Raw genomic sequence first — 16,603 nt, 5'->3', positions numbered from 1 at the left:
TGGAATTCTATGCAATAGCCATGTTGGATTATTGCTAATACCCAATTGTCTGTTGTAATCTGTTGCCAAGATTGGTAGAATTGGCTTAGTCTTCCCCCCACTGGTGTTGAGTGAAGGGGTTGCGTGACTTGAAAGTCACTGTTTAGGTGGAGGTGTTTTTGGAGTCTGGAATCTTCCCCTACTCCTTGGGAATTGACCCCCTCTATATCCCCTGAAACCTCCCCTTTGGAATGAACCCTGATATGGTGTGGTTCTTGTTTGTTGGCTGGTGGTGTCTGTGGGTTGGCCACGAAACCCCCCTCTAAATGGAGTTTTTCTAAAAGAGCCTCTGCTCTGCGGGGAGTAGAGTGCGCCCATGGCTTTGGCCGTGTCTGTGTCCTTTTTAAGTTTTTCAATGGCTGTGTCCACTTCAGGGCCAAAAAGTTGTTTTTTGTTGAAGGGCATATTAAGGACAGCCTGCTGGATTTCAGGTTTGAAGCCTGAAGTGCGGAGCCAAGCGTGTCTCCTTATGGTGACAGCAGTGTTGACTGTTCTCGCTGCAGTATCGGCTGCGTCCAGTGAAGAGCGGATTTGATTGTTTGAGATCGTTTGTCCCTCTTCAACTATTTGCTGCGCCCTTTTTTGGTATTCTTGGGGAAGATGGTCTACGAGAAGTTGCATCTCATCCCAGTGTGCGCGGTCATATCTGGCCAGCAGCGCTTGAGAATTTGCGATGCGCCACTGGTTGGCTGCCTGTGATGCTACTCTTTTTCCTGCCGCATCAAATTTTCTGCTTTCTTTGTCCGGAGGTGGGGCGTCGCCAGATGTATGGTAATTTGCTCTTTTGCGAGCTGCCCCTACTACTACGGAGTCAGGTGGTAACTGCGAAGTAATAAACACTGGGTCTGTGGGTGGTGGTTTGTATTTTTTATCCACCCTTGGGGTGATGGCTCTTGATTTTACGGGCTCTTCAAAAAAATTTTTACGTGCCGTAACATCCCTGGTAGCATTGGGAGACATTGATATTGGCTATGTGTAGCCGAGAGGGTGTTAAATAAAAAATCATCCTCTATAGGATCGGAATGCAGTTGGACATTGTGGAATTCTGCAGCCCTAGCCACCAGTTGCGAGTCTGAGGTACTGTCCTCTGGCGGTGACGGCTTTGTGGGGTATGAATCTGGATCATTGTCCGGCACTGGGGTGTCGTATAGGTCCCAAGCGTCTTGATCCTGATTATCTTGACTTATGGTAGTTTGCGCTGGTGAGTGCATTTGTGGCGGTGTTTGTGCCGGCGATGCCTGTTGTGGTGGAGAGGGCGGAGGCGTGACTTTTTTAACCACTTTGGCTTGTGGTTGTGCGTCATCCTTGAGGAGACCGATCCTTCTTTTCCTCATTATTGGGGGAAGGGTTGATATCTTCCCTGTGTCTTGCTGGATGTACAGTCTCTTTTGTGTGTAGTCTGATTCTACACTTTGGAGCTCTTGTCCAAATCTGTGCATCTGGCCACTTATTCCTTGTTCCTCTGTGTAGGATGAAGGTGTGGAAATTTTCGGCGCCGAGAGAGAATCTTTTTTCGGCTTCGGCACCGACAGAATTTTTGTTCCTTTCGGCATGGAGTCTCGGTGCCGATGTTTTTCGGTGCCGGTATCTTGTTTTTGTCTCTCGGAGCCGCTATCTCGGCTCCGAGGTTGCTCCATGGCGGTCCCTCGACCGGAGTCGGGTGTCTTCGCTATGGGCGTGCCCTTTTTCGGCGCCTTCGACGGGTCGCCTGTTTTATGGGTCGAGCCATGGCCTGTTGGCAGTGGCGTCCCCTGGGCTTTCGTTTTCTCGATGGTTTTACTTTTCGACGTCTTACTCACAGTTTGTTGCTGTTGTTCGATGTCGGAGTCTCCGGATTCTGAGTCCGGAACCGAGAATGTTTCCTCTTCGTCGTCGAAACGTTGTTTTGTCGGCGTGGACGCCATTTGTAGACGCCTGGCTCTTCGGTCCCGGAGTGTTTTTCTGGACCGGAAGGCTCGACAGGCCTCACAGGTATGCTCCTTGTGCTCGGGGGACAAGCACAAGTTACAGACCAAGTGCTGATCTGTATAAGGATACTTACTGTGACATTTTGGGCAGAAACGGAACGGGGTCCGTTCCATCGGCTTCGATGTCGCACGCGGTCGGGCCGACCAGGCCCCGATGGGGGAATCGAAGCTACCCCAAAGTCTTCCGATGATCGGTGTCGATGTACCTAACTATCCCGATACCGAACGGAACAATACCGACGCTTTCTTCCGAGATTCTGACTAACTTTCCGAACCGAAACACGGAGCGAAAAGGAATACGTCCGAACCCGACAGCGGAAAAAAAACAATCTAAGATGGAGTCGACGCCCATGCGCAATGGAGCCGAAGAGGGAGGAGTCCTTCGGTCCCGTGACCAAAAAAGACTTCTTCGAAGAAAAACAACTTGTAATACTCCAAGCCCAACACCAGGCAGCGGACTGTGCCAAACATGTGTATCTGCAGCAACATATGCCATCGAACATATAAATATCATAACAGGAGTGTGCGGGAAGGAAACACCAAGCGAGTGAGGATAGCTCCCGGTAATAGAAGGTGCAATTGAAAATCATAGGTAAGTAAGCCCTCCTGTGCATAACATAGAACGAGTCAAAAAAAAAAAAAAGAAGAAAAAATATACAATTGCCCAAGAAAGTTTAGTTTCTTTCATTAGGAGGTTCAATAAGTCTTTTGTGGAGCCCAGGTGTCTTCACTGAAAAAACGCTTTGCCCCTTCTTGATTTATTACTTTAGGAAAATGGCCCCTCTCCTGCGGTGTTTGTTCCCCTTTCACCTCCCTTCTCCCCCTACCACCAGTATCCTGATGGATTTAGAAGGCAGGCACGTGGCTGGCTCTGTCGTCCGTCCGGACCCTCCGTGGTGGTTCTCCCTGAGGTAGCATCGTGGAGTGCGATGCTTCAACTCCTTTCCTTTCCGGTTCCCCGCTGTCGCTCTCCGTCACGTCGTCGTCTCTCCTCCTCTCTGCTGTCCGGGATGCCCTCTCTTCCTCGCGCTCTGTTCCTTTAACTCGGATATCCGGGTTTTCGTCACTCAACGATACTTCCGGGTGTCTGATGGCGCCCCTGGGGCACCGTTCTACAGGTCCCAGGGGATCGTTGCAGAACAGGGTTGTGCCGACCCTGTTACACATATACATTCTGTCTCCTACAGACTAAGTCCACTTACTATGAAGGGACAGTGAAGAAGATCTAGTCCTGAAATGCTGGAATTAACAGAAGCCTCAAGAAAGGGTCCAATGTCATGGATAAGAGGGCTTTATTGGTGCTGTAAGATGCTTGCAGAGTGAAAAGCACCATTAGTGTAGCCACAGTAAGAAGCATACAAAGCTGGGCAAACAAGGGGAAGCATAACAGAGGAAACAAACAACTAGTGAAGCAAACATGGTATTCAGAGGCCTGCTATTTCCAGTCCCAAAAATGAAGAAAAAAGTAATGAGTTAGAGGTACCATGTGCTTAAGATAATCACTGTTTTCTACATTTACTTTCCTAATCTACCTCTCAAATCTAAGTAAACTGACGAGCCTAGATATCAAACAGACATTACAGCTAGTTGTGAATGGCTCATCAAAGAAGACACACTGTTACTCAGGCTCCAAACCTAAGAATCTTCATTTTACCAGGGGCTGTGCTGAACATGTCAATATACCAGACTGACACATATGGCTGGTGCAAATGCCAGAGCTGACCAGTGTAAAAACTGCCTGTTACTGCTAAGTTTGGAAAACAATTACATTCATATATGTTTGAGCATTATATGGAAAATGTGCACTTACTTCAATTCTGTCAAAAACAAATTTATGTAATTTACAGAATCAATCTGCTTTATGAAGATCTCCACATTTTCCAGAAACACCTAGGGCATAAAAAGAAACACATGATCAAAATCAAAGAAAATATCACTCTAAATCACTGCACTGAATATTCAGCAGTTTACCTTCATTCTTATTCAAAACGGCCCAGGAAAAGTTTTTTTCATACCAGAAAAACCACATTGTCTACGCAAAGGCATAATTTCTTTATACTTTAGTTTACTTTTAGGTTTAACTGGTTTATATTAATTCTCCCTTTAGCCAGCGAGGACTAGGCATATGACAGGTGAGCTGAAAGAAAGTAATTCCAATGGACTTTAAACCTCCACCCAACTTCCTTCGAACAACAATCCCAAAAAAACTCTCACGTGCAGTTTATGCACCTCAAAAAACATTATCTTAGCACAGAATCAAAGAGTTTCTTGTAAGTTGTTAATGGTGCAGAAATCTCTCTTGGCATTTAGGAAAGATTTACTGGGAGGAGTTGCATTACTCTTAGGTAGCACATAAAAGGAAATTCCACAGCCCAGTCTGCCTTTTAGGCTTCCAGATGTCTTACACTGATAGTATAATCTTTTTCAGGACTAGTGTATTCCACATTTTACCACACAGGTCTTGCATGGTCAGTACCTCTTGCTTCCCCAACTTTGCCAAAATTGCTTGAACGGCTGCAACTAGTGTGGTTGCCAACTATTGTTTACTTGTGAGCTCTTCTATAATGGAACAGGAGATCCAAGAGGACCACTCCCTGTTGCTTCACAATTTTCCACTTTAAAGCTGTTTTACCACTTTGAGAACATCTCCTTCCCAGTATCTGTTTAGTCTGGGGCAATACCAAAGTATTCGTGTCGATGTGCCTGTAGCTCGGTATACATTCCATCAGTAGTCGTTTCTAGATTTATCCAATACTGTAATTTCTCACACTATCCACAGTTGCAAAGAGGAGAGAAAGTCTGGTTAGCCTTTTGTAAACCTTCTCTCAGTATATCTAAGTGTGTTTTGCCTCCTTACCCCAATGAGGAACCAGAGATCATATTTCTTTGTACGTTGCAGACTTGAAAATACCAGAGTTAAGAACTCCTGACTGCAAGCCCTAAAGGATATACAATATCAGATTACCAACATGCAACAATGACCCAAGTCATTGCTCATTATACTAGGGGCTGTCAATAATGACACATACACCTTCACATTTCCCAAACAATATGTACAGATATGTACCTATTTAAAGGAAAGAGGGGACACACACAGGCATAAGTTTTGAAATTTACAATAATGGAGAGTGTAGGTGTATAATATAGCGTAGCTGGTTAATTTTTCTATTCTGTCTTGGTAGAGTATTGTACAGCATTGGTTAAGTTGTAATGTCTAATGTTATTATAGGAAATACCTCTCATCATAACATGAAGCAAATATTTACAGAAAGATAAAGGCAACCCCTATCTTAAAATGTTAGTATTCCAACAAATAGCATATTTTTACCAGCAACCAATAAATGTGATAGTTAAGTGTACATGAGTCCAAAATGGGTTACAGCAGACAAGGAGAAACATATTTTTCAGAAAGCAAGAGGAAAGCTACGTACCATGATGAATTGGAATCTAAGAGCAGGATGGAAAATGGTCAGGTCGAAGGCATTTCTGATAATTATTTACAATTAAATCCTGCATCATCTGTTATGGAGCTACCTTTTTTTGGACAAAGCAAGAACACTCTACCGCTCATTAAAAAAAAGTCTGAAATTTAGAAAAAGGAAAATGATGTGATATATGTAAAGGCAAAATAGATGTTTCTGTGGATTTAAACTTAACACTTTCAAAAACGTTCAAGAGTGGGGGCCTCTGGAGACTGCACTCTTTGAGCGCAAAGGAAGGAAGGTCAGGCGGAAGGGGAACAAAAACTGTGGGGCCCTTTCAGAATGGATAAAGTACCGTTAGAAGGCTGGAGGATGGTCTAATATGTGATTGCACCCTATTAGGATATTGCTGGAAAGCTTATGTAAATGGATACGAGCATGCTTAAAGCACTTTACATCTTAAGCAACCACACTTTGATAGCATTTTCAGACATTTTTAGACTTGGATATTGGTTTTCGATAACATGGAGACTGCACTTTCTGGCACTGGATGTATAGGTCTCTGCAGTTTTACATCTATTAAGCTAAGAATTATGTACATGTCTTTGTTATTTTATCTAAAATGTCTCTGCCTGTGCTGCAGGCACTGAATGATTACTGTCTGAACTATTGAATATGATTTACTACTTGTTGTGTGTCCTCCTAAGCACTTTAGAATTCATGTAAATACATGCACATATCACTTTCAGATTGTGGTGATTCTGAAGCCAGTCAATGGCCCTGTGTTTGGGTTTTCTCCATGGGATGGTGGCAGCAGTGACGGCAGGTGTTGTTGTTTCCAGTCGTAGATGAAGCTGGAATGGGGAAAAGAGGTGAATTTTCACCCCTTTACCACCAGCACAGAAGTGGCGGTCGGGCGGCCACTTCTTGCTTGGTGCTTAGGCACAACCAAATCTGCACAGCAGTTGAGGGTGATTAGAGTCCCACTGGTATCCACTTTTTCCTCTACCGCTGTTGACGCAGGCAGTGTTTCTTGGCAGACGCTGGTTCAAATGTAGGCTTTCAGCGATGGGACCATCAACATCTAAATACGGCAGGAGTACTGACACAACAGGGGACAGGTTTTCAGTCGGAAAGTTGAAAGCAGGACCATTTCCGCCAACATATAAATCAGGCCCTTTGCTTTACACCCTGGGTCATTGATCTTTATGTATCAGTCAATTCTGATAACTTAAAACCAGCAATTACAATTTTCAGTAGCATTACAATTAGATATATTTTTTATATCAGGGGAGTTTAGATGTACGTCTCCATCATCATATCGATTCACTAAAGCAAAAGGGTCTAGTGTCCTGCAGATATCCACCAGTTCCATTCGAGCAACTAATTCTGTGATGCTGCACCTCTTCTACGCGCTACCCAAACAACCCCTCACAAAGATTTGGAAAATAATTTCAGAAAGCAGTTAACTAAGTTTGTCACCAAAAAATGAATACATTTTACCTGGGACTAGCTCATTAGGTTGTAACTTGCCTCCTTAAGAGGTACTCCAATGGCAAATATGGATCAATCCACTACCTAGCTTGCTCCACAAAGAACATTTTAGTCAGTTATCAGAAGTATAAGATGTGTAATGAGAAAGGCGGCTACAGCCTAACCTTTAAAATAATTTATGAATAGTGTTGCTCTGTGGCCAAGTCTTTCGAATATGGCACCTCTCTTCAAACTTAGACAATGTTACTATGATGTGGGCTTATCCACAAGGGTAGACAGCACCAAGCAGGGACAAACTGGTCAGGAAAAGAACTCAGCTAATGTGCTTCCTTTCCAAAACGCACCTTTTATTGATGTCATGTGATAGCACGTCAACATGGTGGGCAACTGTGAGATGGGAATTAGCGTTGGGTGATGGTGTTTGCTGGCTTCTGTGATAATATGTTTTTCTCTGTAGGACACTCAGCAAAACCATACCTAACAGTTTTTAGAATACATGCACCACTGAAAATAATTCCAAAAACAAACCTTAGGATTATGATCATAAATTAAATTCAGATTGATTCGGAGTTTCCTCATGCACTCAAAGGCTTCTTTAAACATAAGGCTGTGGGAAAACAAGACAAATTCAAGGATTAAAATAAATTATGGTTTTCACATGTATTCTGAGCAATTACCTATAAACAGCGCCACAGAAATTATGCAGCAGTGAAAAGCACATTATCGAGCATGGTAAAAAAAATTACGCTGTATTATTTCCTTTGTTTGTCATTTTAACACCTTATCGGTACTGCCGAGGCATAGTTGCACCTCATTAGTACTTAACACCTGAATACAGCAAACAGCAATTCAAAGGTCATCGGTAAACCTCTGCAAAGGTCGGCCACTGTGAAGATCCATGTTTTGGTGCTTTTAAGTACCTTTTTATGTGTTTAAGGTAGAAAAATGAGTTACTTATCCTTTGGTAACCCCATATCAGGTAGAGACTATGGGGGTCATTCTGACCCTGGCGGTCATGGACCGCCAGGGCCGGGGACGGAGGAAGCACCGCCAACAGGCTGGCGGTGCTTCAGGGGCATTCTGACCGCGGCGGTATAGCCGCGGTCAGAAACGGAAAACCGGCGGTGAGCCGCCGGTTTCCCGCTGCCCTAGGGAATCCTCCATGGCGGCGCTGCAGGCAGCGCCGCCATGGGGATTCCGACCCCCTTACCGCCAGCCTGGTTCTGGCGGTTTTGACCGCCAGAACCTGGCTGGCGGTAACGGGTGTCGTGGGGCCCCTGGGGGCCCCTGCAGTGCCCATGCCAATGGCATGGGCAGTGCAGAGGCCCCCTAACAGGGCCCCACCAAGATTTTCAGTGTCTGCCAAGCAGACACTGAAAATCGCGATGGGTGCAACTGCACCCGTCGCACCCCTTCCACTCCGCCGGCTCCATTCGGAGCCGGCATCCTCATGGAAGGGGGTTTCCCGCTGGGCTGGCGGGCGGCCTTCTGGCGGTCGCCCGCCAGCCCAGCGGGAAACTCAGAATTACAGCGGCGGTCTTTTGACCGCGCAGCGGTATTCTGACGGCGGAACTTTGGCGGGCGGCCTCCGCCGCCCGCCAAAGTCAGAATGACCCCCTATACATATAACTTGAGATTAATTACCTTTGAATTTCCCAGGTGTCAGACTGGATCTGGAAGATTTTTCTGAGCAGTACCCCTGTGCGTCATTAGGTGGCAGTGATCGGCTTTGTGTGCATCTTTGGCATCTGCACTCGCTGTGATATTGCATTACCTAGTTAGGTGCCACCAAGGCACGCTGGCATCAGTTACTTTTCATGACTTTCCTTGCCAGAAGCGCTGAGTCATGAAGTGCAATGACCACTGGTGTGAATAACTAGGGCCCTGAAAGGGTCAGCCCTATTCCTAGAAATTTGTTCACAGAGCGGGGAGGATGGGTGGGTCGGTAAGGAACCGGCAGCTAGATAAAGTCTCTACCAGATAAGGCATTACCGAAGGTAAGTAACTTATTCATCTGATAGAGACTTCTAGCTGCAGATTCCTTATGTCTGAATAGATACCCAAGCAATACCTCCCCAGTAGGTCTGTGGAGCAATTTCAAACAAGGAAGTGCTGAAGGACCGAATGGGCAAAGTACCCAGCCCTATGGACCGGACTGTCCAGGCAGTACTGTTTGGCAAACATGTAGAGATGGCGACGTGCTGCCTGACAAACTACCTTGACCTTAACTACATATGCTAACGTAGTGGTCGCAGCTTTAGCTCTGGTGGAATGAGCTCCCAAGCAAACAGGAGGTTGCTTCTTAGCCAATGCATAGCAAATTTCCATGCAGAGCACAACCCATCTAGATAAGGGCCATTTCTGCACCGCACAACCTTTCTTCACAACAACATACCCCACAAAGAGTTGGTCATCCACCCGGAACTCATGTGTGCAGTCAAGGTAGAATGACAATGCTCTTTTTGGGACCAGACGGTGGAGTCGCTCTTCTTCTTTTGAAGGATCTGGAGGAGCTAAAATGGGAGGCAGTGTGATAGACTCCCCTACATGAAATGGGGTGATAACTTTCTGTAGAAAGGAGGTCCTTGAGCAAAGCACCACTTTGTCAGGGTAGAGAGAAAGGTAGGGCGGCTTAGTTAAGGTCTGCAGCTCACTTTCTCTGCAGGCAGATGTAATTGTCACAAGGAAGGATGTTTCCAGTGGCAGAAGCCTGAAGGGACAATTGTGGAGAGGCTCAAAGGGAGCACACATTAAGAATGTTAAGACCAGATTGGTATCCCACTGATGCATTATAAATGGCGCAGGAGGAAAAAGATGAACAAGACCATTGAGAAACCAATGTACAATAGTGGGCTTGAACAAGGAGGATTGGTCAGGCAGCCGCAAGAAGGCAGAAAGCGCAGAGAGATAGCCCTTCAGAGTGCCCAGAGTACAGCCCTGCTGGGCAAGAGAAAGAATAAAGAATAAGACTTTAGAAAGGGGGGCAGAAAGAGGATCAACATGTTTCTCTGCACACCACGCCACACCACAAATTTCTTCCAACGGCAACAGTATACCACCTTGGTGGAGGAACACCTGGCTGCCAGAACAATTTGACAGACTTGGGGGGGGGGGGGGTTGTATGGGTGGAAAGGTGTACAGGAGGCCGGGCTTCACTCAAGACAAAAAACGTCTCCTAGCGAGAGCCATCTTGGAAACTCCAGCACGCAAAACTGCAGACATTGTGCGATCTCAGTGGAGGCGAACATATCTAACCACGGGCCTCCCCACTGCTGAAAGAGACCTTGCTCCACTTTCAGATGGAAACGCTATTTCTGATCCGGTAGGCATGGACGGCTGAGCTCGACAGCCATGCAATTCAGAGAACCCACCAGGAGTTGAACCACCAGGAAAATGCCCTATTTCTCCAGCCAAGTCCAGAGATGCAGGTCCTCTTGACCCCAGCCACCATGTTTTTTGCAGTACGACATGGCGGTGGTGTTGTTCGTGAACACATGCACTAGCCTTCCCTTGATGGAGGGCAGAAAGGCTCTCAATGCCAATCGGATCGCTCAGAGCTCCAGCATGTTGAGGTGGAGTCCTGCTTCCACTGGAGACCTGGGTCCTCTGATCTCTGCCTCTTAGAGATGGCTACCCCATCCCAGATGTGAAGCATCTGTTACTACTGCAAGATCTAGTAGGGAAAGGGAGAGGGATCTGCCTCTGGCCCAACTGCATTCGTTGGCCACCACTGCAGGTCTTCCGCAGTTCTTTCGAGATCTGGACCATGTCGGAGAGATTTCCCTGATGCTGAGCCCACTGGAATTTCAGGTCACACTGCAGAGCCCGCATATGTCAGCGGGCATGAGTCATTAGCAGGAGACCATGAGGCCCAGCCGCCTCAGAGTCAGTCTCACTGAAATCCAGAACAGAGGTTGAAACATCAGTATCATAGCCTGAATACCCTGGGGACTCGCCATTCAGGACAATATGCCCGAAACTGCACCATGTCCAGAGCAGCTCTGATGAAAGCGAGTATCTGAGAGGCAGTCAGGTATAACTTTGGCACGTTGATAGTGAACCCCAGCAAATGAAGGTGGGGCAAGAAAGCCTGGGTCCAGCTCGTTTTCAACAGCCAGTCATCAAGATAGGGGAAGGCTGGCACCCCTGATCTCTGCAGATGAGCTGCGACCACCGCCATCACATTGGTGAATACCCAAGGGGCGCTGGTAAGGCCAAAGGGAAGCATGGTAAACTGAAAGTGCTTGTGGTCTACCATAAACCGCAGGTATAGTCTGTGGGCAGGCAGGATAGGAAAGTGGAAATATGCATCTTGCAAGTCCAACGATACCACCCAGTCTCCTGGGTCCAGGGCAGACAAGATTTGAGTCAATGTGAGCATTCTGAATTTCTCCTTCTTGAGGAAGAGGATGAAAGTTCAGGGATCTAAAATAGGGCGACGTACCCTTGCCTTCTTTGCGAACCAGAAAGTAGCAGGAATAGCAACCACAGCCTACTTCAAGCACGGGAATCCTCTCTATAACTCCCCTGGCCAAGAGAGCTGCGACTTCCTTGTGGAGAAGGGACAGATGATCCTCCGTCAGCTGGTCATGAGATGGTGGCCTGAATGGAAGGGTAGTCTTGAAGGGGAGGGAGTAGCACCTTCGGACAAACTGTAACACCCACCTGTCCGATGTTATCGACTGCCAGAGGGGCAAGCGATGGCAGATTCTGCCACCAACTGGGTGCCCATGAGGGGTAAGGGGCAGATTAGGAAGGATTGGAGGCTGCAGCTACACGGGGTGGGTTGTGGGTGGACTAAACAGACTGCGGATTACCTGACTCACGAGGCTTGTGGGTACCGTGCCCTCAGCCACGTAGATTCTGGGTAACACACGTGGCTCAGTGATTGGAAGGTAATTGACACTGCTGGAAGCCCATTCTGTAGTCGCGAAAGGCAGATTGGGGATGATAGGGGGAGAGAACAAGAGGCCCAAGGACTCTGCTGTAGCCGGACAACGCTGAATCTGCCTAATCTTCAAAGAAATGAGTGCCATCGAAGGGCATGTCCATGAAAGAAGTTTGGACATCTGAAAAGCTAGATGCCCTCAACCAGATTTGGCCTCTCAGGTCCACCATCAATGAAACCGTTCTGCCCAGTAAGTCAGTTGAGCCCCGATTGTCTAGTGAACTTTGCTGTATCTCTCCATTGGCAACAGCCTGAGAGAGTACGGCCCAGCCTCCTCCAGAACCTGTGGCAGCACTTGTGCAACTGTGTCCCACAGAGTGTGTGAGTAACAGCCCAAAAGGCAAGCAGTGTTCACAGTCCGCAATGTAAGGGTGGCAGACAAAAACAACTTCTTCCCCCAAAAGGTCCAGTGTTTTGTATTCCTTAAACTACTGGGGGCGGGGGATGGTGATAGGGAATGCATCTTGGGATGTTTGGTCTTGGACCACCAAGCTCTCGAATGTAGGGTGTTAGATGAGGAAGCTTGTGTTGCCTGGCGTGGGGCGGTGGCAGCGGGTGATCATCCTATTCACAGGAGCCTCTGGGTTTGGTTTGGACCAAGTCCCCAACAGGACGTCAGTAAGGGCGTCACAGAACGGGAGTAGGAGTTCTGACGAGGAAACCCTCAGTTGAAACACCTCTGTCAAGATGTTAGTCTTACCAACAAGGACAACTGAAGGTCACGGACCTCAGCCGCCCTCGGCACTACCATCGCATATGAAACTCCCTCTTTTGTAGTCATGGTAGGGGGAGAAAGCAGACCAATATCTGGAGGGGGATCCAGTCCATTGGCTTCACCTAGGTCCTCAAACCAGTCCATAGTTGGGTCTTCACTGTAGGGCTGGTATTCTGCAGGTTCCAGCGACCCCTCCCATTCCTCCCAGAGCCCCAGGCCAAGGGAATAGGGCTCAGGCTCTGATCTAGGAAGCCCAATTCCTGCCAGTGTTGGATGTGGCTCTGTGTCGGAGTCAGGGATCACAATGAGACTGGTGTCACACCGGAAAGTGGGGGGGTGGATTAGGGGGGAGTATATCAGATGGCATGGAAAGAAAAGAACTGATGCCAGCACGCCTGGGTGGCGCCTATATAGATAACGCAACGTTACTTCCGGTGTGAATGACGCACATGGAGCTGATCCACACCACTTGACAGTGCGCAGGGGTACTGCTCACAAATATCTTCCAGATCCAGCCTGATGTCTGGGAAATTCCAAGGTAAGGAATCTGCAGCTAGAAGTCTATCAGATACAACATTTTTAGTGATATAGCTGTAGTGCAAGCCTGTTCTCTGTAGTGAAATGTGCATGCACCATTTCACACAGGCTGCAATGGCAGGCATACAGACACAGTTTGCATGGGCTCCCATGGGTGGCACAATATATGCTGCAGCCCCATAGGGTCCCCTGGTGTACCAATACCCTAGGTACTAGGTACCATATACTAGGGACTTACATGGGTGCACCAGTATGCCAATTGTGGAGTGTAAAAGTTTACCAGCAACCAAATTTAGAGGTGAGAGCACAGACACTGGGGTCCTGATTTGCAGGATCCCAGGGGACTAAGGTCTAAACACACTGACACCAGGCAAACAGTTGGGGTATCTATGTCAGAAAGATGCTACTTTCCTACAACACTAATGGAAGACCAGCATAAACAGATTTAGCCTGTAGTGTACAGGCCACATTTATGTACCCTAAGTATGAGACACACTTTGCTATAAGCACTTATAATGATCACATTTGCCTCAGCACTGCGCATGGTTTCACATCTCACTGAAATACTATTTATGTTAAATGATTACTTAAATTTATACTTGATTTTATGCTACAAAATTTTCATTTATTTCAAAATTCTCTTTTATCGTAAATATTGCTATGATTATAGGGACCACTGTTGCTCATATTCTTATGATGCCCTAGGTCCATTGTACCAGACTATACATCATTTAAAGTTCAACACAGACTGGCTTGCTGAACTAAAAATAGATTCTCTCCCAATATTGTAGAAGAGGTAAATCCTTTGGTTTTGATGCAATTTGAACTCCTCCAAGAAAGTACACATTGAGAACTCAGTGAAATCTGCAAAGCAGTACTCTTTGCATTAAAACATTGAAACCCTACTAGGTAACACAGGTAACACAGATTTTTCAGGGGCAGTATTTGAGACAAGCTGCTACATCCAACATCCATATAGGCAACATCATAATTATCTGAGTACCTAAAAACTCCCATATTCCTATGGAAGTTCCATTACAATTGGTGGCAGGGTTGTCTCTCACTACAAAAAGTTGGACCTCAATATTCTGGTGGTAAGAGTTCTACACGGATTACCGCAGAAGGCAAAAATTAATTCAAGCTTGACTAGCTCATTTTCAACGCTATCAAACATCAGCAAACAGTATACCTCGACTCTGCTCTAAAGATAACCTCAGATGGCAAGATGCAAGCTTTCCAAGAAAGCATTATCTTATGTCAGAAAAACCAGAAAACTCTTATTTGAATCCCATCTCAATCATCAGTAACTTTCCCTCTCCTTCTCTTCCCATCCTTGTCTAAAGGCAGAGACTAAACTATATTTATTTGAATCCTCCTTTCTTTCTCTGTGTCCCAGCCTCTTTTCTGGGTATTGAATCATGCGCAGCAGCAACGTATATCATCTTTTTCGTATTTTATTTTCATTTAAAGATTTTCAGAGATTTTGATCTCTGGATTGGTTAAATGAACAGACTGTCACACCCTCTGGGTGCTTTATAAATTTTTAAATAAACAGTAGGCAATAACAGATGTAGAAATGGTAGAGTCAAGAGCAATAAGGACAATTCAATATAACACCTTATTCCAAAAACGGTATATCCCCTTAAGATTCACTGCCAGTCACAGGAATGATGAGGACCATAGGCTAACTTGTTGATGCACTACAATAGAGAACAGTGCAAAGAGGCCATAAAGGTGTGGGTAGCCTTATGCAGCTGTCCAACATTTTATACTGATGGGTGTAACTAAAAAGGTTTCCTCATGTGGCCTGTACAGTATAATTTAGAGAATAAATGAAATTAAGCAAGGACTAGAAGTATCATTCACACCCCTAAACTTCTAAGAAATTGAGGAAACTGCATAAATCATATTTGTCAACACATTTGGTGCCACTTGAATAATGATGCAGAAAGAGGGAAAACCGTCAGAAGATGTAAAAGATCATAAAATGTAAAAAAGAAAACGAAAAAAAAACCTGTCCCAAAGGCATACAGCACCTTGTATAAGATCTATGGCAAACAATTTTACTTGCAACTCTTTCCTATAGAAAGAGGCAAAATATATGTCTGTTGGTCAAAATCTGATGATCTCTTACTATTTAGGAAATGATCATAGACAAATACGTCATTCCCTTAAGTAATTTTGTCTGGACTGTAATGGTTGTCTGAAGATACATGAGCTGACGATCAAGACATTACTCTCACAATTTGAACTACTATTTATCTTTAAAAGATACAGGTACCACAGACAATACAGGTAAAGTAATAGCAGGTACCACATACCTCTTCCTAAATTAACAAGCATTGGCAAAGCCAATAGGTCTCGCCGATGGCTTTGCCAATATGCTTTAGTAGTGGTGAATATTAGTGTGTTTGCTATTTAGTATGTCAAAAGTAAATAGTGTAAAGGGGCACTGAGTGAAGTATAGAAAAGGTGATTAGAGCATGTTGGGAGCAAAAACAGGGCTGGACCGGGCACCCAAAACAATGTAGCACACATTTGCAGATCGTGACTCTGTGCAAAACATTACTTGTATGAGGGGACCAGTTTTGGGACAATTGTGCACTAAATTAAGTGTTTTACATCATAAACAAGCTCAAATATTTTAACGCTGCATGTACTTTCAAAGCAGCATAACATGAGTGCCTCAATATGTAGAGCACATGTGCAGGCATGTCCCTGTGTAATGCAGCTGGCTCGTGTACAGAGCTCTGAAACCTACTTCTAAAAAGAAAAGGAAAGCCACACTGCTATTCTGATGGCAGCAAAGCAGAACCGGGTTTGAATCCTGGCTTTGGCTCAACAACCTGTGATTCTGGGCAAAACACTAAGGGGGTCATTCTGACTTTGGCGGGCGGCGGAAGCCGCCCGCAAAAGTCCCGCCGTCAGAATACCGCTGCGCGGTCAAAAGACCGCCGCGGTAATTCTGAGTTTCCCGCTGGGCTGGCGGGCGACCGCCAGAAGGCCGCCCGCCAGCCCAGCGGGAAACCCCCTTCCATGAGGATGCCGGCTCCGAATGGAGCCGGCGGAGTGGAAGGGGTGCGACGGGTGTAGTTGCACCCGTCGCGATTTTCAGTGTCTGCTTGGCAGACACTGAAAATCTTGGTGGGGCCCTGTTAGGGGGCCCCTGCAGTGCCCATGCCATTGGCATGGGCACTGCAGGGGCCCCACGACACCCGTTACCGCCAGCCAGGTTCTGGCGGTCAAAACCGCCAGAACCAGGCTGGCGGTAAGGGGGTCGGAATCCAGGCAGCGCCGCCATGGAGGATTCCCTAGGGCAGCGGGAAACCGGCGGGACACCGCCGGTTTTCCGTTTCTGCCCGCGGCTGTACCGCCGCGGTCAGAATGCCCCTGAAGCACCGCCAGCCTGTTGGCGGTGCTTCCTCCGTCCCCAGCCCTGGCGGTTCATGACCGCCAGGGTCAGAATGACCCCCTAAATGTC

General features: G+C 46.5%; 1 protein-coding gene across 1 annotated transcript in view; it reads right to left on the bottom strand.

Annotated features, from left to right (window-relative positions):
• Window positions 1–16,603, bottom strand: part of ELP1 (elongator acetyltransferase complex subunit 1) — an 886,544-nt gene that overhangs the window by 564,358 nt on the left and 305,583 nt on the right. The window contains exons 21-22 of the mRNA XM_069235684.1: window positions 7,451–7,529; window positions 3,817–3,896 (exon numbers count right to left, since the gene is read on the bottom strand). Coding sequence (XP_069091785.1) covers window positions 3,817–3,896; window positions 7,451–7,529 — 159 coding nt within the window. The remainder of the gene's footprint in view (window positions 1–3,816; window positions 3,897–7,450; window positions 7,530–16,603) is intronic.

The sequence above is a fragment of the Pleurodeles waltl genome, chromosome 1_2 (assembly GCF_031143425.1).
Source record: "Pleurodeles waltl isolate 20211129_DDA chromosome 1_2, aPleWal1.hap1.20221129, whole genome shotgun sequence".
NCBI classification, from domain to species: domain Eukaryota; kingdom Metazoa; phylum Chordata; class Amphibia; order Caudata; family Salamandridae; genus Pleurodeles; species Pleurodeles waltl.
Note: the sequence above shows the minus strand (reverse complement) of the source record. Positions and strands in the feature narration are given on the sequence as shown.